The 25,233-nt window shown below is 39.0% G+C and overlaps 1 protein-coding gene across 1 annotated transcript; it reads right to left on the bottom strand.

The window, feature by feature from the left end:
* Window positions 1-275: 275 nt before the first annotated feature.
* LRRC58 (leucine rich repeat containing 58) lies at window positions 276-24,636 on the bottom strand. The gene is made up of 4 exons (XM_009238481.4): window positions 23,764-24,636; window positions 11,190-11,318; window positions 10,228-10,505; window positions 276-6,782 (listed from the first exon to the last, which is right to left on the bottom strand). The coding sequence occupies exons 1-4, from the start codon at window positions 24,261-24,263 to the stop codon at window positions 6,574-6,576; spliced, it is 1,116 nt and encodes a 371-aa protein (XP_009236756.4). The 5' UTR covers window positions 24,264-24,636; the 3' UTR covers window positions 276-6,573.
* Window positions 24,637-25,233: the final 597 nt, after the last annotated feature.

The following is a 25,233-nucleotide window of genomic DNA, read 5'->3' as shown; positions in this document are numbered from 1 at the left end:
GCTATGTCAATGTGCTCAGTTAGAACTATATTACTCTGGGTTAAGACTGTGTGATTCTGTACTAAATACAAGAAGTAACTGGCCTTAGTCAGCAAGATGATCTCACCAATTTCTTATTAGAGCATGCACCCGTAAGTCTATTGAGACTGTGGAAGCAGAAGGAAGACTAGAAGACAAGTCCAATTTATCTTTTGTCCATTGCATCTAGAACAGAGTCAATGTTAGTACATACTTAATGTATGTATTCAATGATGTAACAAGTAATCAGGCAAATATCAACATTATAGAGACTTTAATATAGAACTGGATTCCAACAAAACAGTTTTATTAAAATAAGGCACAATGTTTTGATATGGCAAAATTCACACAGAGGACTGGTTAATATAAGATCTTTTGTATGTCCTGGGGGAGGGGGAAGAAGGTGGTAGAATTGAAGTAGCCCGTATATTCTTTTAAGAGTATGTAGCATTACAAGGCAATATATAAATTTGATATTAATATAATAAACAGTAACTTCCCCTAAAAATAAAAATTGTTGAATCATGTTGCTGAATTACACTTATTTCTACCATTAAGTTTTATTTATCTATTTATCTATAGATGTAGATATTCCTAATTTGCAAGATTTCAAATACAGAAAATTAAGAAATCAGATCATAAAAAATAATTTGACCAAAGTAAAAGTATGTTTTCAGTATCCTTCGTTAATACTTTGACATCCCAAACTTTGCAAAAACTTACAATGCTGGTTATTTAAAACTTTTCTCCCATTATGTTTTTGTTTCTCATGAATACAAAGCAGGCTCAGAAATGCAAAAAACCTCAACTGCAGGCACACGTCTTTACATGATTGTTGTAAAGTGACTGTTTAGGTTAATATTCTTTCTCAATATCACAACAATGTTAACAATTTAAGTTAGTGAAAGGATTCTCTTAAACATAAGCGGTAGACATAATTAACCAATTTAGTCATGTTTTTGCAATACTGCAACAGCAATGTCAATCTTATCCCCGTATCTTCCAACAGCTGGAACTTACAATAAAAAAGTCTTATCCAATTTATTCACAGCCAAAGGAACAAGTACATTCTGGTGAATGCAGATGTTCTTTCCACCATAGCTCTGTGGTATGACAGTATATAAATAACCTTCATTAAACTAATACACTTTAATATTTACTGGATTGAATACTGTCCCTTACAACTATTGAGAAAGACTAATGTTAGGTAAAAGTCTAGTAGCACCCAAATCAATATTGCCCTGTGAGTGCTCAATAATATGCAGAGTTCATTAGTGAACTGTTTTTTAAATATCAGTTCTTAGTAAATATAGACCAAGAAGAGATAGAAAAAGAATGGGAGATATTTACATACAAAAGTATTCAAACATGTCTCACTTTCAACCTATATTACAAAGAAAACCAGTGGCAAAATATGCTAAGCCTTACAATATCTTCATAAGATGCTATAAATATGAAGTTGGTTAGAAACTGCTGTCATTCTTTGGTGGCACCAGATAAATTTTTAAAATAATATATAAGAGAACATATCTTTTCAGTGATTTTATTTCAGGGGACCCTGATTCTTATGACTTTGACATCCTGGGACAGAATGCATGGTAGAGGTTCCCTCCTCAGAAGTCCTAGACTGATACACATTAGGCCATTTTATGAAAAGGAATCTGTCAGGATCACAGTCTTTCTCCCTCAAATCAAATGAAAATGGTAACAAGGCTGTCACAAACAACTTATTAAATAATATAGCTCTCCAAACTTTGGGTCTAGAGTAGAGGATTTAAGGCACATACTTCCTGACCACAACTGAAATCACTGATACCTTTAAAAAGATACGACTATGAAAATACAAAATTGCACGCAATTTTTTATTTTTATTTTTATTTTTGAGATAGAGTCTTGCTCTGTCTCCCAGGCTGGAGTGCAATGGCGCGATCTCGGCTCACTGCAACCTCCGCCTCCTGGGTTCAAGCGATTCTCCTGCCTCAGCCTCCTGAGTAGCTGGGACTACAGGCATGCGCCACCACGCCTGGCTAATTTTTGTATTTTTAGTAGAGATGTGATTTTGCCATGTTGGCCAGGCTGATCTCGAACTCCTGACCTCAGGTGATCTGCCTGCCTCTGCCTCCCAAAGTGCCAGGATTACAGGCATGAGCCACCACACCTGGCCCAAAATTATACACTATTAAATTCATTAATGTTATATAGGGTATAGCACTTAATATGGAAACAGGGACATTCAATACAGAAGGAATCAGAACTATGTATTATAGGTCACATTGCATAAAAATCTATACAATAGCTTTTACTATTGTTAAGTACCTGGCACAACTTAAAAGCTCACTATTTTGGACTAAATGGGGAGTAATAGTCATAATGACATAATAAAATCTCTACTTTTGGATGAAAAAAGGATCATTTAGGTAAAAATTAAATGTTCCTGACTAAATGCAGCTTAACTAACCTTATATATACATAATATAATTGATAGTTTTGTCTACCAAGGGTCTTATGAAAATTTAGGAATAATAACCATTAACTTTTTACATAAATAGCTACTGCTAAAATGCTTTAAAAGACCAAATTTTATTTGCACTATTTGCTGTGTGTTTTTTCTTTTTTACATAGTGAAAAGGTAAACATTAACCAAGGCTACCTGTTATACCACAAATTCCAGGTTAATGATGTATTACTTTCTCCCTTTGGGAAGAGCAAGGTTGGCTGTAAGAGGATCCTATTACTTGCTGGCCCTTAATTATGGAGGGATATGGACAATCTCCCAATAGCAAATGCTGAACAAATTTGGTGATAAAGGCTTTCAGATGGTAGTCAGTAGGCCACTCAATAACTTAATTTTAAAACAATTCACTATTACTTTAAAGTGGTTTCTTGGCCTAGGACTGTCCCTAGGTGTTTGGTGACTTCTCTTCTAGCCCTGTGGCTTCTAAAGATTTCTTTAACACTCCAGCAATCAGCCTCTTCCTTCTCTTTTTTTGTTTAAATCTGATAGTTACAAAATCTGGTAGAAATGGTGTGCACTATTACAAAACATTATTGTGGACTGCTTTTTACTTTAATTTACACAAACACAAAAACTGCTCAAATTTGAGGTACAATTTACAATGCAAATCTTTTTTTTTGTTTGTTTGTTTGAGACAGGGTCTCACTCTCACCCAGGCTGGAGTGCAGCGGAGTGATCTCAGATCACTGCAACCTCTGTCTCCCAAGTTCAAGTGATTCTCTTGTCTTAGCCTCCGGAGTTAGCTGGGACTATGGGTGTGCGTCACCACGCCCGGTTAATTTTTGTATTTTTAGTAAAGATGAGGTTTCACCATGTTGGCCAGGCTGGTCTCAAATTCCTGACTGCATATGATCCCACTTCGGCCTCTCAAAGTGCTAAGATTATAGGTGTGTGCCACCGTGCCAAGTCTTTACTTTTAAATGTGGTAACTTGAAGCTCCAAATATCAAGAATTTTTGAACAAGAGACACTTCAGCACACATTCAGAAGTAAAATATAACCAGTCGCCTTTGGATTTACCTCCACTACTCAAATACTAGAATACTGAGGACCGTAGCCAGCTGGTCCTTAATGTCAGCCAATCCCTGGCACCCTGGAATCAATGTAGCATATTCATTAATCTTCCTATTGCCCAGAATCTTAGCACTATTCCACCAACTCAGTTTGGTGATGCTGAGAGAATTGATTCTAGGGATAAAGACTACAAAAAATGCACAATGTACTAATTCCAATTTCAAATACTAGCACTGAAGAATGCCATTCTAAATATATTAATGTTATGCTTAGGCAGTTTTATCCATAGTTTTGGTCACTAAAATTGTCCAAGTAGAGCAATATCAAAAACTTATTTCATTATAAAAATTAGACTTCGCTAATTCTGTCTTTTAAAAACCCCAATTAAAGTTCATTTACTGTAATTAAACACAAATATATGACTTAGGAACTAAAGAGACAGACTGTTATTTTAAATGCATAGTTAGCTATATGACCTGGGAGCTGATTATCTGGTTTCTAGATTAGGAAGTCCCTTGTATTTGACTTCTGATTAATTTCTCCAATCAGTTATGAGAAAAGGAAAGGTAGGAAAAAGAAACAGGGAAAATCTTAGAAATTATTAGCTGCTCTTACAAAAGGTTAGGTCAAAGATTTAAGAAAGATAAAACCAACGGCTAAATGTAGACTTCATTAAAAATTACCAAAAGACAGTTGTACACTGATCACAGATTTTTCAACTATACATAGAACCATAACATTTTGTTGAAATAATACTGTGGCATACATCTATATTCTTATATGCAAAGGCCAGAAACTGTTTCTGGTTGGACCTATTTACAGCTGTAAAAGATGAAGCAGTAGACCTTTCTAGGAAGCTGGAAAGGGTATGTAAGGTTATATATTTACATACCTATCCATTTATTTTACAAAGACTAACTCTTAGAAGACTACTCAAGCAGTTACTTAAGTCAAGCTGATAATTGATTAGGAAGTAGGCATAAGCATTTAGGCCAGAAAAAATTGGTCCTATCAATTTGAGTATTTTACTATGAATACATTATTTTCTATGAAAATATCTTATGTATCTTAGGTAAAGTCACTTATTTACAAAACATTTTACATTTGTCACTTAGGCACAGCCTAAGTCATCTTTACCTTTCATAACTGTACAGTCTGCAGCTTGCTGTGGCTCACATGGAGAAGTAAGCAAAGACTTTAAACCTCTATTTTATGATATAATCACCCATGTATCACTCTTCTAGGCAGTAGGAACATAATAGATTACTTCTATAGACATAGAAAATTTCTGAGTCAAAAGGAAAACAAAATCTTACTACATTATAACAAGGTAAAGGTGAAGGGATTCATTCTATAGCAGCGTTTCACATCTGCAGTTCATGAAACTCTCATGTTTCATGAATTAATATACAAATAAACACATAAACCCTGAATTATGCTAGTTTCTTCTAAAATAAAAAATATATATGAAAAAAACCCTAATACATGTATATGTTATACAATAATCTGCTTTTAAGAAATGGTGTGCCATGAATGCCAGAAATCAGAAAAGGTATCACCTGATGTTCTAATGCCTATCTGACCTGTATATTTAACATTTCTTACTGTATGTTTAACATTAACCAACAAGTCATGTTATTAGTTATTTAATGATTACCAGTAAGCACTTACTTTATATCAACTTATAGTTGTACTATTATTCAATTTGTATTGCATATTAGTTAATAAAAATTTGGTAATTTCTAATAGCAATTAATTTGTGAAACTATTTTCCTGCTATACATTAAGGATACAATATATTTAATATTTTTTTCTATTTTATTAATACTTTATTTTCAAAAATGCTTCCATAGTTAAAGTAGTTCTGGAAACTGTTCCATTAGGTATAAGGACAATGACTCCTTTTCCCCATTTTTATTTGGCTTGTTGTGATGTTTTTCTAGTTGTATTATTCTTTAAAAAGTAGAGAAAGATGGTCCAGTACATGACATGGGCAAGAGTCATATTTTTTCCCTACCCATTTAATGCAAGATATAAAGAAGCTTTCCTAACTTCTATCTCTTTTAGAATTTTCTGTTAAATATTCTTACTCTGTCTTATGATGAACAGATTGATCAAGATTGTGGCCTACCATTAAGTGTAAAAGTAATGTGCTTATAAGGGATGAGTGCACATTTAAACAAAAAAAAGTTAAGAGGGCCATGAGATCAGATATTAGATACACAGTTATTTACCTAGTTCTGTTAAAGAATATTTTAAAATGTTCTGCATGGTATGTCAGGTTATAGGTTGCTCTGGCATTATTTCTGGAATACATTTTTATATCCTTGCTGGATTAAGGCACTATAACAGTCATTGCTAGATTACATAAGGTTAACAGCAATCATATAGAACAAAGGAAAATAATGAAAAAGTTTTAATATCTCACGTAAACGTTATATGCCTTACTTTACCAGTTAGTTTGTCAGAAAGGTTTATGTCCCATGTAACCATCTGTGAGCTTCTCTGAATAGTTCTGTAATCTAGACATACAGGCAATTAAAAAAGGGAGGGTTAATCCTGTTTATGGCATATAATATATATATGGTATATATAGTATATATGGTATATAGTATATATGGTATACAGCATTCTACCTAAACCCAAGGGCAACTCTGGCAATTATAGCTTTGATAATTTCTCACTTTCTCCATCTCAACTTCCAAAAGTTATACTACTCATGGCTTATTGCAGAACTGCTCTTCAAAAGGTACCATTCTGCTTCGTGATTCATGCAAAACTTGAGTGAAAACTGCAAACTATCAGCCAAATGTGGAACTATCATTCACAAATTATGTTAAAATAATCTAAACATGAGACTGGACTCATTCCTGCTGAATGGGTAGATGAAACACAAAATGTTTTCTATCACCCCAGACTCTTTGATGACCATTTAAGATAAGATTTCTAGTGAACTTCAAGCTCTATTTTCTTGTCTAACTATTTTGCTCAGTTTTTTAAGTATTTCACACCACCGTGCACTCCTGTTCAACCAAGAAGAACTTTCTGCATTCTGCGTGCAGCAACACTAGCTTCATCTTCTGAGTCAGATTCACTCTGGGATGTGGAGCTGTGAGAGGCAGAACTGCAAGGGGAAGAGCATTCTGGTGAACACAAGTAGTGCATCAGTGGGAGGCGATACTTCCCACAGAAGTCCACAAATTTAATTTGTCTGACACAGCAGTCAAAGTAGACTCCTAAAGAGAAGAAGGAATACAAAGTAATCACTACAAAGCAAGGAATCAATTTCTTTTTCAGCCCTTTCTCCAGCGTTCTGGAGAAATGTCATACACCATCTTCTGTTACGAATCTTAAGCAGAAGTAGTACTTGCTTATATAGCTGTCTATAAACCTACTGGAAGGTCTTAAAGGTAGAATCTGGGTGCAAAGAGGTAACCAGGACATTTATCTTAAAGGGAGCAGGCACAGAAAGGACACTGTGTACCTAGCTTCTTTTCTCTGGGAGACTTGGGGCAATGGCTGATGGAGATTTTAGGATACCTGAGGTGCCCTTTCTCTATTACCCAAGCCACCCCCTTGGTACTACCCTACAGTCACAGACTAAAACAAAACGACATAAAAACTCCTTTAATAATTATCTTAAAGAATTAGTATACAAAAAATTTTCAGAAAGGGGATGACTTTTGGCACTCCTGTTCTTATGTACTGGGAAGGCAAAATTTAAAGAAATAAATGCCATTTTACATTTCCAAAGACTGTAAATCTACAGGCCTCAAATCCGTTTCACTGATGATCTCACTTGATTCTCATACAATTACACATCGTCAGGTAAACTGAAAGTAATATCTGGCCCTTTTGATTCCTAGGTTAGTGCTCCTCGACTGTGGCCCTTCAGTTAAGTAAAAACAGAGCTAGAGCTGAGAGGAAAGCAGATGTTGCTGTGCCTCTGGATTCTAGCTGGTCCTTAAAATGATACTGCAAATCTCTAACAGACAAAGACTGTCACAATGGTTGCAGTTTAACCAGAACATCTAGAATTTTGGTCCAATCACCTCTCTAGAGAGGAACCTCAAGCTCTATACTCTGCCTAAGTTTCTTCTGGCACCAAATACTGTGTGTTTATCACATAAAGGACCAAAATTAAAAGATGTGGTCCAAGCAAAGGAAAAACAATGAATTCCACTTCTATTTTTTTCCTGATATCTCAACTAACCATGTAGTTTTTTTTGATTTTGTAGTAAGTATAAAAAAGGGGAAATTTGTGGTATATTACTCTGAATGACTTAGGAAAGTAAATACATTCAATAAGTTGGTCAGTCATAGACCAATAATAAATCCCCCAAAATGTGTTAGCTTCTTGAAAACAGATGAAAGAAATAAAGCATTATGCGAGTTACTACGAACTAAAGCAGTATAACACTATCTTGTGATTTATAAGATTTCAGATTATACAAAGAAAAATATCTCTGAGAATATAAAAGTACTTTTGTTTAAGTTACAGTTTAATAACTAACAAATTTGAGGGGGAAAATGTCTAATGGTTCATTTCATAGATTATCTCAAATTTTAAACTGATACTTTTTTTTTTTTTTAAGAGACACGGTTTCACTGTGTCACCCAGGCTGGAGTGCAGTGACATGATCACAACTCATGGGACCCTTGAACTCCTGGACCCAAGCCATCCTCTTACTTCAGCCTCCTGAGTAGCTAGGACTACAGGCACATGCCACTATGCCCAACTAATGTTCATGTTTTTTCTAGAGATGGGGTCTCGCTATGTTGCCTAGGCTGGTCTCAAACTCCTGGGCTTAAGAGATCCTCTTGCCTCGAATGGCATGAACCCCGGAGGCGGAGCTTGCAGTGAGCCGAGATTGTGCCACTGCACTCCAGCCTGGGCAATACAGCGAGACTCTGTCTCAAAAAAAAAAAAAAAAGAACAAAAAAAGAGATCCTTCTGCCTCAGCCTCCCAAAGTGACAGAATTACAGACAGGCATGAGCCACCACACTCAGCCTTAAGCTGGTAATTTTTAAAGCATTTTTGTTCCTAAGATAAATGGCACATCAGTATACTAAAGAAGTCATTAAGGAAATATTTAAGAGAGAAAAGAGAATTCCTGTAGAGGTCCATTTCCAGAAAAGCATGAATTCAAAGAAGAGATTTAGACTTTCAGGCCTGAGGGTCTGGTGTGAATGCTGCCCTATGTATTTTCCTCTGTCACTGTGAAAGCTAATTTAGGAATGGACAATCAGAGAAAAGCACAGTGCTGCAATCTCTACTTCTAAGAGTGGGTGGCCAGAAATGACCCAGAGCATTATCTTTTTTAAACTCAAAGTGTCTTTTTTATCTTTTAACAATCTTTGAAGAATTTGATAATTTTCTCCGTTTTAACCTTGTAATAACTTCAAGACAAAATCGGACTGCCAGAGAAAGTCTCACCTGGTTTTGATCATCATTATGCGGCATTTCCTCAGTACCTACTGGATTTTTTAAAAGTAGTCTTTTATGAGGGAGCCAAAGTGAAAAATGACCTACTATCAGTCACTAATTCTCACCCACACACCCTGGCCCTTCAGGCTCTTCACAACCAGGACTCAATGTAGCTTTTCACTCTCATTACTCCCCTAACCTTACATTTGGGGCAAATTACTACTCATCCAACAGTCTGCCCCATACTCTTCTGTCTCCACTTTGTACTCTCCATCTGAAAAATTTCTTATCCTCAATTTTATCCTAGCAAAATCTAATTCATACCTCAAGAATTAGCTCATTGTTTCCAGATCTAATTAAATATACTCTCCCCCTCCTTTGATTTCCAGAAGCATTTTGAATTCCTTGGGATACTTACCTGACTCTGCCTTATATCATTTGCATAATTCTCTTCAAATGCTCTAAACTCAAGACATTTTGAACCATGGACTTAAAAGAATATAAAGTTTTGGGTACATTCTGTAACTGGCACACATTCAGCCCATTCTCATACATCTTGATTAAATCTGATACAGGGAATGGTGAGTCTAAGAAAATATCATTCAAATAAATACAAAAGGTGGGCTGGGCGCAGTGGCTCACACCTGTATTCCCAGCATTTTGGGAGGCCGAGGCGGGCAGATCACAAGGTCAGGAGATCGAGGCCATCCTGGCTAACAAGGTGAAACCCTGTCTCTACTAAAAAAATACAAAAAAATTAGCCGGGTGTTGTGGTGGGGGCCTGTAGTCCCAGCTACTCGGGAGGCTGAGGCAGGAGAATGGCGTGAACTTGGGAGGCAGAGCTTGCAGTGAGCCAAGATCACGGCACTGCACTCCAGCCTGGGCAACAGAGCGAGACTCTGTCTCAAAAATAAACAAATAAATAAATAAAAAATAAAAGGTGTCCAAACATTTTAGAAACAGTTTTTAAATAATCAGAACTCTTTATACTTCCTTGTGTTTCCTCTCATTTTACCATCTTGATTTATTATCATATGTCAAGACAGGATGAGACTTCCTGCGTATGTTCCTTATGTAGGAATCCTAAAATATTATGAAAAAGAATTTTTAAAAAAATCCAGAGTGAAATGTCTTTCTGATAAATGAGTGAAAAAATGAAGGGAACAGAAACAGAGACTACTTTTGTCTGAAAGAAGACTTAATTTAAAAAATAGCTAAATAAGTGGGAAACATGAATACTGAATTAACTTACCTCCACACTTTGGGTTTGGGCAATTGCTGGCTGAACCCAAGTATCTAAGAAGATTCCCAGGAAGATCATAGGGAGTGTAGGAAATATTTCGGATCTTAATGGTCCGTGCAGCTAATTCCAGGAGAGTTGGAGGATCATAGGTTAAATCTCTAACAAAACGAACAACCAATGGATTTCCTCGTAAACTCAACTCTTCCAAATGAATAAGGTTGAGGATCTCTCGAGGCAGATATGTCAGCAAGTTATTGTGAAGACTTAGGGAACGAAGTGAATGTAATCTAGAATAAATGTAGTAGAAAAATCAATGGCAGTAAACAACGTAACTATCAAAAACATTGAATATATGTGTGTATACAGAACTTGATTTCCCCTTAAGAATGAGCAATTAAGATTAAGGTCAATTGAAGTAAAATGAAAAGGTGCTGAAACTAGATCAAAGTGCAGATTTGTAAATGTCATGAAGGACTTTTGCCCTTGCAATCTTGGCGAATTTAGAATACTTAGAGAGTGTTCTGATGTGCTAACTGCTATAAAACCTAGATTTGAAGATTTGGGGGTGGGCAGTGGGCATGCTTTTTCATTCAGATATCTAAAAAAAGGAAAGATTTCAAATGCAATAGAAACCAAGATCCTTCACATTATAAAGCCTAATTAGGATAGAAATGTTTCATATCAAATACAAAATCACTAAAAGTCCCATAAAACCTAGGGAAATATATGCTAATACTCAATTCTTTGATTACAGAAAATAGACTGAACAAATATTTTGAAGAATAAACCAGAGCATTGAAAAGCGAAATTAAAAAACCCAGTTCGCAGCAAACCTCAAAACTATAATTAACATATCACTTACTTTGAGAATATCTAATTCTTTTCTACATATAAAAACATGTGAGTGAATACAAGACAATAATTACTAAGCATAGATGTCTGTGTATATACAAATGCCTGGAACTACTCACTGTGAAAGTTGAGGAGGTACACTTTGGATTTTGTTGTCACATAATACCAAATAATTCAAAGAAGGCAGATTTCCTAATTCTGGTGGGATTTCTTTAATGAAATTTCCTCCAAGATATAAACACTCTAAACTGCAAAAATAAATGAACAAAACCAAAAGAGTAAATAAAGTTGAAAAAGATACCCCATTGTGTCTACTACAAAAAACACGTTTCATCTATTCATTCAGCAAATGTTTTACTTAAGATTTGCTATGTGCTATTCAGTCTCTAGAGAAACAATGCAATTTTCAGGGAGCTTATACTATAGCTAAGCAGACAAGACAGACCAATGTTAGATAACATTATAATGAAACACAAAACAAGGCCAAAAATAGGCATTACAATACCAAAATAAGAGGGACAAACCATAAATGGTATTAGGAGTTGAACGAAAAGGAAGATAAAAGTTTTAAAAAGGCCACAGTAGTTCTGAATGGAACAGGCTTCCCCAAAGGGCTGTGACTTCAGCTGGGCTATGGACTTAGCCCATTTAGACAAGAAGAAAGAGTACACTTCAGGTTGGAGGAGAGGGCTTGTGAAGGCACAATGAATATACCTTTTAATAGAAGAAAATTCATCTTGAGGAATCAAAGATTAAGGTTGTAGAGAGACCAGATTACAAGAACCCTGAATTCTATGCTAGTATGCTTGGATTTGATTGATGCACTGATGGGCAATGGGAAAACCACTAGCTTGTTTTTGAATAGACTGTAAAACTATGAAGTCTCTACATTTCTTCTTTGCTCTTATTATAGCAAATACACTCTTCAGAGGCTGTGAAAATTGTCTACTACTATAAAATCAAAGTTCCAGGTAATTATACTGTTTTCCAACAATAGGTTAACATTTTAGACATGGCATATGTTGCACCAAAATAGAAAAAAAGAGAGTACTCTTTGATGATTACTGTTGAAAGGCTTCCTTCAAAAGATTTTTGCAGGGGGTAGCAGGATCAGTTCTTACTATATATATATATATTTATTTATATATAAAATATATATATTTATATATATTATACTATATATAAATAAATAAATAAAATGTATACAAACACATACAGATTTTTTCTCCCAATACTGTATTACTTTTATCTTCCTGTTAAATCTGCTAACTCAGTAGAACTACTGTTTTTTCAAAACATCTTTAAATGTGAGAGAAAACAGCCTACTAAAGTGTTACCCAAACTTCCACGGTAAGAATTCCCTATGATATTTTTAAAGCTATGAAGCCCTGACCCCATCCAGATGCACTAAATACTGTCTCCCTCCCTTGAATTGCCTGTGAACTGGCAGATTTTAGAATATAAGGTGTAATTTTAACAGATAAAGCCAAGTTACCTTGTGCAGCCATGGCTATTTACAAATCCATAATTAGTATTTAAGAGCACTCCTTAATCTACAACTTTGCCAACACCTAGTATTATCACCAGCATTTATTTATTTATTTACTATTTGATGGTATAAAACATGGTACCATTCTGTGTTTTTAATCCGCAAATAGGTCCCTAACTATTAGTGAAGTTTAGCATCTTTTTATGGTTTTAGACATTTGTATATCTTTAGAGAATTACCTGTTCATATCATTTACCTATTTTTCTCATGAATTATGCAGCTTTATCTCATTAATTTGTTGGGAGCTCTGCTGTTGTTAAATATATATATATTCTGCATAACTTTGTTCCTTTGTGGCCTCGAGCATGGTCTATTTTCATTCATGTATTATATGTACGAAAAGAACATGTAGCTATTATGACTGAGCTCGTTAACTGAGCAAATTTTTTTTCTCTTATTATTTTGCCTTCTTGCTCTGGTAGTTAGTCTCTTACTATAAACATGATTTTCCTTCTTCCCTTCAGAGTCCTGTCAATCTTTGCTTTTTTTCCCATTAATATACAGAAGTTATACTACAGATACATTCAAGCTCATGACTGCTAAAAACTTCCTGAAGTGAGCCTTAATTCATATGAATCATTTCTATTTGTTCTTTTTTTTTTTTTTTTTTGAGACAGACTCTTACTCTGTCGCCCAGGCTGGAGTGCACTGGCATGATCTCGGCTGACTGCAACCTCCGCCTCCCGAGTTAGGTCAAGCAATTCTCCTGCCTCAGCCTCCCGAGGAGCTGGGATTACAGGTCCCTGCCACCACGCCTGACTAATTTTTGTATTTTTAGTAGAGATGGGGTTTCACCACGTTAGCCAAGCTGGTCTCAAATTCCTGACCTCAGGTGATCCGCCCACCTCAGCCTCCCAAAGTGCTGGGATTACGGGCGTCAGCCACGGTGCCCGGCCTCTATTTTTTCTTTTAAATACATTTTGCCCTGAAATCTATGTCCTCTGATTATCAACACTGCTTACCAGTTTTATTTTTGTTGGTATTTATTTCATTCAATCCCAGCTCTACAACTTATCAGTATAAAAATCTGGATCAGTTACTTAATCTTGCAGTTTCTTCCTTTTAAAAATGGAATAATATTATCTATCATATAAAATGCCCAGTTAACAAATATGAACTAACACCTACAATGTGCCAGGCACCACTCTAGGGAATAGAATGTAAATAAGTTCAAGTTCTTGACCTGAATAAGTTTACATTTTAGTGACAAGACAGACAATAAATCAATAACATGTCCATTATGCCAGATAGTTTTAAATGTAACAAAGAAAAAGGGAGCAATCAGATAGTGATGGAAGTGACACTCTAGAGAGGGTGGTCAGAAAAAGTTTCTCTTAGGAGATGACATCTGAACAGAGATCTAAATGACTGAGTACAAACCCCAATGGAAAAGTGATTGGTGTGTTGTGAAACAGCAACACAGCCAGTTTGAGTAGATGAGTAGATCAGAATGACTGAGGTGGGAGTGTGGTCATCAGAGAGGTAGCCTGGGAAGGCCACATCACAGAATGCCCTTTGGGCCTCTGTAAGAGCGTTTTGAAAAAACAGTTCTGAACAAAGGTTAGTCATTTAACCTGACTTACTCTTTAGAAGTATCACTTTGGCTATTGAGTGGCAAACAACTGGAGAAGTGGTTAGGGGAGCACCGTGGGCAGGAGTAGAAGGAGGAAAAGCAGATTGGAGCTTAATCCAGTACTTCAGATAAGAAATGACAGATTTGCCTGGTACATCATTTCCTATTCCTTTACTTATAACTTATTGGTGTATTTTTATTTTAAGTGTAACTCTTTATAAATGGAGCATAACTTGATGATTGATATGTTCGGACTTGTGTTTTCTATTATCATGGTGTCTCTCCACATACCTTTTCCCTTTAGTTCTGCTTCTTATTGTGCTCCTCAAGTTTCTTTTTGTTCTTTTCCCTCTACTTCTACTGTTTTGAACTGTATATGCTATTTCTATTTTGCTAGGAGTTACCCCCTTCAATTTTCTTTGTACTCTCTCTCACTCTCAGACACATACCCATGCTCTCGTCTGTCCTTCTCTTCATATCATCTTCTAGAATTAGTTCTACCCTGATTTTCTACCAATTTATTTTATTTCCAATCAGTAAATTGATTCAGATTTATCAATATGTTTTACCAATTTTGTTTATCATTTTTTTTGGAGGCTTGTTATTTAAGGTTCATTTTTCTTGGAGTACATCCTTTAGAGGTTCTTTCAGCAAGAACTCATGGTTGTTAATCTTTGAGTCCTTTGTTTCTGGTGTTTTAATTTTTTCCCCTCACTCTTGAGTAATAGTTTAGCTGGGCATAAAATTTTAGATTGGCAGTTAGTTTTCCTTGGCACTGCAAAGATGCTGCTCCATTATCTTATCACAGCCAATATTACTATTGTTCCTTTGTAGGTAATCTTTTTTTCTTTCCTCAATAGGAGTAAAGATTTTTTCTTATTCATCTTTAATGTTCTAAAGTTTTACTATGACATGTTAAGATATCAGTTTAGATAGCTCCCTTTCTTTAACTGTGGGAAATTTCAGCCACCATTACTTCACGCATTGTCTTTCTTTCATTGTCTTTCTAGAATTGCACTTAACAGTTTATTTTTTAATTTATTTTTTTATTTTTATTTTTTGAGATGGAGTCTTGCTCTGTTACCTAGGCTGGAGTGCAGTGGCACGATCTTGGCTCACTGCAACCTCTGCCTCTCTGGTTCAAGCAATTCTCCTACCTCAGCCTCCCGAGTAGTTGGGATTACAGGCGCCCACCACCACGCCTGGCTAATTTTTGTATTTTTAGTAGAGACGAGGTTTTACCATGTTGGCCAGGCTGGTCTCAAACTCCTGACCTCATGATCTGCCCACTTCGGCCTCCCAAAGTGCTGGGATTACAGGCATGAGCCACCGCACCCAGCTGCTCTCAGCAGTTTTAACTTCAGGATCTATCCTCTATGTCTTAATATTTCTTTCATACTTTTTATTTCTTTATCTCTTTAAGCTGAATTCCAGGAAAATAACTCAGTAAAATCTTTCAGCTTATGGATTCATTCTTCAGCTGACTTCTGTCCACCTTTTAGTCCAGTTAGTTAGTTCATAATTATATTTTTTCATTTCTAGAAACTCCAATTGGGGTTTTCATAATTGTCAGTTTTAAAACTCCCTATTCTTGCTTCATTGATGAAGTTCCTTCCTTTACCTCTCTGAAATTAAAACTTCTTTGCAGATTGCCTTATTACAGATATTTTCTCAAGTATAATTTTTCTGTCTTTCATAATCTCAGCCTTCCTTGATGTGTGGTTATTCAAAATGCCAACTTGAACCTAACACTTTGTCTTTTTAAAAAATACATTAGGCCAAGTGCTGTGGCTCACACCTAATCCCAGCACTTTGGGAGGCTGAGGCAGGTGGATGACTTGAGGTCAGGAGTTCGAGACCAGCTTGGCTAACTGGTAAAATACCGTCTCTACTAAAAAAACAAAAACAAACAAACAAACAAAAACAAAAATTAGCCAGGCAAGGTGGCAGGCACCTGTAATCCCAGCTACTCAGGAGGCTAAGGCAGGAGAATTGCTCGAACCTGGGAGGCAGAGGTTGCAGTGAGCCGAGGTGGCACCACTGCACTCCAGCCTGGGTGACAAAGTGAGACTGTCTCTCAAACAAACAAATATATGTATATATTAATGACACTTTTAAAAAACATATTTCTGATCGTGTAAAGCTTTTCAAAATTCCATTTCCCTCTTTAGACTTAAAATGTTTAGAAAAAGTAAGCAGATAACTTTAATTTTATGTTATTTTCTCTCTCTTTCAAAGATTATCTTGCAGCAAAAGTCAACTGGTTACAAGATTGAATTCTCCTACTGCAAGTGCTTTAAGCATTGGTGAAAAAAGTTCCTAGGCAGAGTTTTAAAAATTCTACCAAGTATGGCATAAGTTACTGCCCAGTTACTCAGAAATCCTTATTTTTCAATGCTGACAGCTACCTGAATAGAATAGAACAGAACAGAATAGAATATTTGGAGTCCAAATAACAGAAACTACTAGGTCCCTGGAAAAGGAACTATTTCAATGAGAAAACTATCGGGGTAAAAAACTGAGCAAACTTCAACGTCCTTTTTACAAAGGATTTGATAGCTAAATAATAACTTGCAATATAGTCTAGAGAGGGAGAAAAAAATAAAGTAAAAAAAGGAAGAGTGAGTCTGAGGGCAAGTATAAATATTATCCTTTCTATTTGCTTAGGTCAGTGTTATGGATTGAATGCCTGTGCCCTTCCAAAATTCATGTTGAAACTCTAACTCCTTAATGTTAGGGTATTAAGAAGTGGGGTATTTGGGTGGTAATTAGGATTAGATAAGGTCAAGAGTGTGGAGCCCTCGTTAATGCGATTGGTGTTCTTCTAAGATTCCCAAGGGAACTTGCTTCCTCTCTCCATCATGTTGATGTAACAGGGAGGCATGGCTGGGGCTGCACATTCCATGGAGCTGGGGGAAGCCCTGCCCCTTCTGTGTTGGGACCGGAGCTCCCCAGGTGCAGCTGTGGTGGCCCAACCTGCAGCTGCAGACCTAGGCCTCCTGATCTACAGGGCAGGGAGAAGCCCCACCCTCCTGGGTGGGGCTACAGCCACCTAAATTGCAACTGTGGATCTGAGCCTCCCTGTGCTCTTGGGGGAGGGCTGGGAGCAGGCAGGATTTGCCTTCCCGCGAGCGGCTACAGCCATCCTCCCAGGTGCAGGAGCTGGGTATCTCTGCAGCCTGCACCCTTGGGGGCCCCAGGAAGGATCCCCCCCACAATCCCTGCAGGCTCGAGGGTGTCTTCTCCCACTGCCTGGCCTCTCTCCAGCCCCTGCTTCCATCTTGGAGCAGGAGTTGGGGCTGAGCCAGGGGCACCACAAATGGCAGCAGGAGGCAGATTGACTCCTGGGCAGAAGAGGGTGGGTCCCCAGTAAGGCCCCACCTTTGGACCAGGGTGGGCCTGAAGGCTGGGGGCCAAGCTGCCAGTCGGGCAGATGGGAATGGGGACTCCTGGTGCCTCTCCCCGCCTGCCCATGGTCACCCATGGACTAATCAGCATGCACTTCCTCCCCTCTGAGGTCCATAAAAGCCCTGGGCTCAGCCAGAACAGGGCAGAGGAGGAAGAGGACAGAGAGAAGATGGGATGGGGTGACCAGCTGCAGAGAGGAGTATCCTCTAAGCTGAAAGCTGCAGAGACGATCTGCTTGGAGAGAGGAACCACCCTCTCTGCTGAGAGCTTCAGAGACCTCCAAGAGCTACAGAGACCTGCAGAGACATCCGAATGACTTGCCTGAGGAGAGGGGCCACCCTCTCCAGGGCCTCCTCTCTGCTGAGAGCTGGACACTTGAAGGGACCACCTGCCTACAGAGAGGAGCTACTCACTCATCTGAGCTGTTCTAACAGTAAATAAAACTCTTCTTCTTCACCCTTCACTTGTCTGTGTACCTCATTCTTCCTGGATGCAGGACAAGAACTTGGGCAAAAGTGCCATGGCCACAGAGGTTTCCAGTCAGAAAAATCAACATCCCGGAGATCCCGTAACAATGTGAGGCCACAGTGAGAAGACTGCGGTCTATGAATCAGGAAGAAAGCCCTCACCAGACATCAAATCTGCCAGGACCTTGATCTTGGAATTCCCAGCCTCCAGAACTGTGACACATAAATTTGTGTTGTTTATAAGTCACTCAGTTTATGTCTTGTTATAGTAGCCTGAACTTATTAAGACAGTCAGGAACCAAGAAAAACTAGTCTCTGGTGGTCATTTGGTACTTGATGTCTTCTTTCAATGCTTTGGAAGTGGACAGGGAAGGTAGACGGAAAGGATGCCAAACCTTAGTAGTTACCTTGACTTTGGCAGAAAAGGATCTGACGTTCTAAAATATAACTAAGGCCATGATTTTGCAATTACGTAAATTCTCTTTTGCAACTGATGAATAACACTAATCAAATTACATAACCATCATATTAAATTTACAGTTTCAGGCTTATTTTTTATTTTCTAACTCAAATAATTTCCAAATTTCTAGGGACTTGACACCTTTTGATGATTTCTGGGAATTAAATTTCTATAACACACTCTACTGTTTCCAAATACACTTTTCTTTAAGAAGAAAGGAAACTGTTGTTGAATTTGTAGCAAAACTGTAGGGTTTAAGTTCTTGTGGTTATCAACATTGCAACTCTGTTAATTAGGGTTGGAACAATTCTATTGTTTCAGTATTTGAGGAATACAGAAAACAAGAAAAGTACTCACTAAATTTATGGAACAAATTATTCCTTTCCTGTTTAGCATTAATATATCGACCTTAAAATTGTCTCTTGAAAAATGAATCATGTTTCCAATCCTTAGGGATACTGCAGTGGATGCCTTTTCTCTTATCAAGTACCAATGACCCACTGAAAAAAACAGGCTAGCACAAGTAAAAGTAGAAAATGCTTTCTGCTTCTCCAATCAAATAAAACTGACACCGAACATCATAAAAATATACATTAAGCTGGGCACAGTGGTTCACGTCTCTAATCCCAGCACTTTCGGAAGCTAGGCAGGCGGATCACTTGAGGTCAGGAGTTCGAGACCAGCCTGGCCAACATGGTGAAACCCCGTCTCTACTGAAAATAAAATTAAAAAAAAAATTAGCCAGGTGTGGTGGCAGGTGCCTGTAATCCCAGCTACTTGGGAGGCTGAGGCAAATCACCTGAACCTGGGAGGCAGCGGCTGCAGTGAGCTGAGATCGTGCCACTGCACTCCAGCTTGGTGGACAGGGCGAGACTCTGACTCAAACAAACAAACAAACAAACAAACAAACAAAAACCAAAAAAAAAAACCCCAAAAAACAAAAAAATAAAAATATACATTAATCCTATCTTATATGGTTGTTTAAAGGGAGATGGAATTAAAGTAAGAAAGGAATGTACAAAGAGGTAGAAAACAGAAAGGAAAAGAAACAGAAAGATAAGAACATCTGTGGATAAAGAAAGTTTTCTTGAAGTAGCATCTTTGTATTAAATGATTTTCAAATACTAATACACACCACAGGATTATAAGGTACCTATATGTTCAAAAGTAAACACACAAATAGATGCATCATCTCTTGATACTTGCCCCAAATTAAGGCAATAAAAAAAGTCAAAGGGACGATGCTGAGAGCCAGTGACAAACTCAGTATGTGACTCTAAATGTGGAAAAGCGTTTTCATTTATACTTCACTGCATTCTATCATCTGGTTGAGTCATCTGTCTCCTTCCTAAGATATTAACCTATTGTACACTAACTTCAAAACATTTGAGAGCATTAACTTTTAGCTTTTGTTTTGTCACACCCTCCTATCTCAATCTTTCAAAACCACATCAAACAGATGGTGAGAAGCATCATGAACAGAAAAAGGAAGGCATTACTTAAGAAGAAAAGACTGTAGGAGAGTAGCAATGAAACTCAGTTGTGCTCAAACCTACTCTCCAAATATCTAGCATACTGGATTTGCCAAACAATCCTGAAGCTTTTGTTTACTTAAATAAAGTCTATTGGCCATTGAGTGGTAAGCTATTAAGCTCTTCCTCAATTAATGTTTAAGCTAACTGAGAAGAATAAAAGGTATGATTCAGAAAAATAAGTCAGAATATGAATTATACCTACTTTTTCAGCATTATGTAACAAAAACAAATTTGCCCATATACTACAGCCAAACAATTACATTTATTTGCCGAAGAATAACCACATTTTGATGGAAAGTATCTACATCCACAACCGCATGGTTCACATTGATAGCCTAATTTACTCCAGGGGAATGAAGTTAATCATAAAAATAAGTAAGATTTTCAGCATCTACTTATTTGTTATACTTTGAAAGTGATCCTTCAGAAAACGTTAGAAAAAAAAAAAAAAGATTTTGCCACTAGGGGAAAGAATCAATAGGGCATAGAAAACATAGATACCTTGCGAAATCTGGAGAGGTCAATGACACCAATTAAGCCATGAGTATTCATTTGTTATTCCTTCCTTAAATGATGAAGAGTGGAAGGAGTGGGGGAGTTTTTATGGATTATATAGTCTGTACTATTTTAATAATTGCTCTTACAGAGGACACATATCTTCTTAATGTGCCAAAACACTAGATCTGGTTTAAAAAGCAGCATGGCATACATAATATCAATACAAATCAGGGTAACCAATGAAGTCTAGAGGGTCCACGTATTTTCTAAGAGAAGATGGTGTTCTTGGACAGGTAGTTTAAGAGACTAAACCTTCACCTCTACATGTTTGAAGCTTTAATGCATCATATTAGTAGTGAATAGTTAGCAGTGTTTGAAGGCTGAACCACATAACTCTCACTTGTCACTATCTGGCCTCAAGCAAATCACTGATAATAAATCTCAGTTTCCTCATCTGTAAATAGAAGGGGACGAATCGGGTCATTGCCAAGGCTTTTTCTAGCTCAGAGTATATTTCTACACAACCCTTTTAACCTACAATCAGAGTTTATATGTGGAGCATAGCCTAAACCTTTACCGATTCTTAGCAGTAAAGAGAAATAAAGCACGCAACTGAAAAATGAAAACAGTGACGTTAAAGATATCACACATTATTGGTGTCAAAGACACAATGAACAATAAACACAGATAGCAAGGTTGTTAGCCCAGAAAATTGAGTCAGAAGATCAGTCAACTATGTGAATGACTTTGACAAATCCTCCTGATCACAAATCCAACAGTACAGAAGTCAAGTTCTAGGCTGGGTGCGGTGCCTCACGCCTGTAATCCCAACACTTTGGGAGGCAGAGGTGGGTGGATCACTTGAGGTCAGAAGTTTGAGACCAGCCTGGCCAACATGGTGAAACTCTGTTTCTACTAAAAATACAAAAATTAGCTGGTGTGATGGTATGCTCCTGTGGTCACAGATACTTGGGAGGCTGAGGCAAGAGCATCACTTGAACCCAGGAGGCGGAGATTGCAGTGAGCCCAGATCATGCCACTGCACTCCAGCTTGGGCAACAGAGTGAAACTCCGTCTCAAAAAAACAAAAAACAAAAACAAACAAAAAACCATAACCCTCCAACCCTCCGACAAAGATTCAGGTTCTAGTACTCTGCCACTGTGCAGAATTCAAGGGCTTGGAGTCACAGACCACAGAGGTCAAATACAGTTCCAATGCTTACTAGCCTTGTAATCTTGTGACTTAATTTCTCTGAGCTTCAGTTTCTGCCTCTGAAAAATGGGAGCACATCATCTTATGGCATCATTGTGAGTATTAAAAAGCATAGTTAGCACCTATGACAGGATCTACTGCATTGTAAGTATTAAATAAATGGGATTTTTGCATACTTTTCTCCCCATACAATGGAAATAATACTTTCCCTGGGTTCCTGTTAGTATATTAAGAAAATTCCAAGGCTGGAATTATGTAACATTAAAATTAGAAGGAACCAAGGGCTGTCAATTTTACCTCTAAATCTTTTCTCCAAATCTTCCATTTCTTATCATTTCTCCTAGTATCAAGCTGGTATAAGCTACCATCAACTCTCGTCCCACTACAATGATCTCATTCAAACCAGCCCTCAAAATCTCTATCTCTTCACCCTCTCCTCACTCCATTCTTGCACAGCAACAACACACATGCTTAAAACTCTCTCATGTGCACTTAGAATAAAATCCAAACTTTATCACAGCCTTCAAGACCTGACATGGGCTGACTTGCCCAAATTTATATTTGCCACTTTCCCTCTTGCTCACTTCCCAGTACAATGTCCTTCTTTCAGAATTTTAGTAGGTACCCTCCTTGCCTCTGGGCTTTCCCATGCGCCTCTGTCATTTTGTCTCAAGGCATTCTGTAGGTCTTTATAGAACTCATAACCACTGTAATTAAATAATGAGGTTCATAGTTGTTTAATGTCTGTCTCCTGGATCATGTTCACCATTGTATCCCCAATACTTGGGACAGTGCCTGACACAGGGCAGGTATTCAATAAATATCTATTGAAGAGTAAATGAAGAGAAATCTTGCCCAAATGCTTCATTTTGTAGATTAGAAAGCTACAGTTAGGATACAAGTGACTTGCCTAAGGCTGGAGCACCAAGAGTTCTTTTTTCCCAGGCCAGTATTCTTTTGCTACACTTAACTCTGAGGTCCCTTCTACCTTTAACGTTCTGTTAACTCTGAAAATACAATAAAGTGTGAAAATATCTTACAGATGGAAGATACCTCTTTTTCGTTTTGTACAATACATTTGGCTCTATTTCCCACTCCCCCACTGGGCACTTTTATTATCCTGTTTCTCTGCTTCCTCCTAAAATTAAATTTAACATATTTACTGCATAATCTAGTAGATGAAGCAGATAATTCCTGTAAACAAGGAATTATATCCAATAAGGTAAATGCAACGGCAGGATGAATGAAGCACAGAGAAGGTACAGTATAGGCTGTACTTTTTTGTGCAGGGAGTAGTAAAGAAAAAAATTGTTGTGCAGGGAGTAGTAAAAAAGGAATCACAAGAGATGATAACTTGAGATAGCTTTTGAAGGATGACAGGCGTTTGCCAGGTGAAGGAAACATTCCAAGCAAGGGAAACAGCACGTGTACAGAGGCACTGCATCCATTCAACACATACTGAGTGCCTACCAGCAACTCCAAGCTGCTTTCTCTACGTGGGAAAATGCATAGGTCACTGAACTCCACAAATGGTAGTTGGTACTGCCACAGAGAAGAGGAAGCTGCAAATGTAGTGGAAAGCAAGGGTTAGATCAGAGCACCTTGTATGCCATGCTCAAAGGCATGTACTTTGATCTATAGAGATGGAAAACCACGGAAGACTTCTGAGCAAAGAAGTGACAACCTCTGATTTACATCAGTTTTGAGTTTCCACTCAGTTCGGGTCACGCCCCAGATTCAATAAGGAAGACAGAAAAAATGCCCCGAGAATCTGCATAGGCCAAACACAACATACCAAACAGTCACACATGCGATCATACTAGATATTTACAACAACTTGCTGAGATGGTTGGGCAGAACTCACTACCGCACAGTTAAAGAGAAAGCTTGGAAATAGTTACGTGACAAACGTGAGGTGCCCAGGCCCGGCGCCCCAGGGTTCCCGGACAACGCCCGAGGCCTCCCCACCCTCCGGCACACACCCGCTCACCTCTGCAAGTTCTCGATCTCAGCCGGGATGCTCTGCAGCTGGTTGCCGCCCAGGCTCAGGGTCTGCAGCGCGCGCAGCTCTAAGAGCGAGGCAGGCACCTCCTGGAAACAGTTGCCGCTGAGGTTGAGCACCTGGAGGCTGCGGCAGAGCGGCGACTGGGCCAGGCCCTTGGGCAGCGCACTGGGCCCGCCGAGCCGGTTGTTCTTGGCCAGCAGCGTGCGCAGGCCGCGCAGCGCCAGCAGCTCCGGCCCGAGCGCGGTCAACGCGTTGCCGCTCACGTCTAGCAGCTGGAGGTGCGGGAAGCCGCTGCCCAGCGCCCGTGGCAGCGACACCAGACGGTTGTGAGGCAGGAGCAGCCGCAGCAGCGCCTCCCGCGCGCCGCGCCGCTCCTCGCCCCGCGCCTCCAGCTCAGACTCCAGCGTCTCGGTGGACACGCTGAGGCGGGACCAGTTCAGTTCGGCCTCCCCGGCCGCGACCACCGCCGCTCCGGCCTCCTCCATCCTGGCCACCGCACGGCGCGTGGCGCTGGATTCCCCAGAGCGCCGCGCGCAGTCCACAGGCCGGGAGCTCTGCGACGCCCCGGAACCTGAACCGAGGGCTGAGTCGGAAGTGGCGCGGGCGGGCGCTAATCCTGCGCGCCTAGGCCGAGTCACGCGACGCGAGGCCCTGGGGTGCGCGCGCCGGTCCGGGGCGGGCTCTGCCTCACGAGGCGCGGGACGCGGAGTGGCAAGAGCGCAGCATGGGCTGCGCAGAGCTGAGGCAGACACCCAGAGGCTGCCAAATTGTCATCTGAGCCGGACCGGGTTTCGGCGGCCGCGCTTTATAGTCGCTGGAGCCTGGTGACCTATTCCAGGGCTCCAAGACTGCCTCGGCAAACAGCCCAAGGATGTTCGGTTATCTCGCCTTGAGGGTTCGCGCGTCGCGTGCCCCCCCCTCCCCCGTCCCCAGCTTGTTTTTCAGTTTAAAAGTGGGGCCCGTGTCTGCAGGACTCTGTGAGCACACAGGAATTTAGTGGTGATTTATCTCCATGACAGAAAACCGCAGGAATTTAAAGTCCGAGGATTCACAGAGCCGACCTCGAAATGTGAACGCGGCTGGACTAGACCTCAGAACCCCCGGATCCTTACTGGGGGTTCCGCTGTTAAATAGCCTAGGGCAGGGATTTGATTTCAGTTGCCCTATGCATAAAATATGGGTAATAGCCGCACTGCTTGCCCCACAGAATTATTTTTTTCTTTTTTAAGGCAGAAATGTGTATCAAGTAAGGACGTTTTGCCCGTTTTAATTATAGAAGTACATACGTGGTTTTTGGTCTAAGTTGTGTCTAGGAGTGAATTTGGGAGATATGGAGGCGGTTGCATGATTTGAGATAGCTCAAATTAATGAGTTAGTTTAAAAACTCAGCATAGAGTTTGTACTGCAGGTCAGAACTACAGTTTGGGAAAATGCTGATCTGGTACTAATTTAGTA

This window comes from Pongo abelii, chromosome 2 (genome assembly GCF_028885655.2).
Source record: "Pongo abelii isolate AG06213 chromosome 2, NHGRI_mPonAbe1-v2.0_pri, whole genome shotgun sequence".
NCBI classification, from domain to species: Eukaryota; Metazoa; Chordata; class Mammalia; order Primates; family Hominidae; genus Pongo; species Pongo abelii.
Note: the sequence above shows the minus strand (reverse complement) of the source record. Positions and strands in the feature narration are given on the sequence as shown.

Bases quoted from the DNA above. Each gene is read 5' to 3' on its own strand.
- LRRC58 (XM_009238481.4), bottom strand. From the start codon at position 24,263: ATGGAGGAGGCCGGAGCGGCGGTGGTCGCGGCCGGGGAGGCCGAACTG. The intron at 10,506-11,189 runs GTGAGTAGTTCC...CATTTATTCTAG, and splicing joins GTACCTCCTCAACTTTCACA to ATTACATTCACTTCGTTCCC. The intron at 6,783-10,227 runs GTAAGTTAATTC...TCTTCTCTTTAG, and splicing joins CCCAAACCCAAAGTGTGGAG to GAGTCTACTTTGACTGCTGT.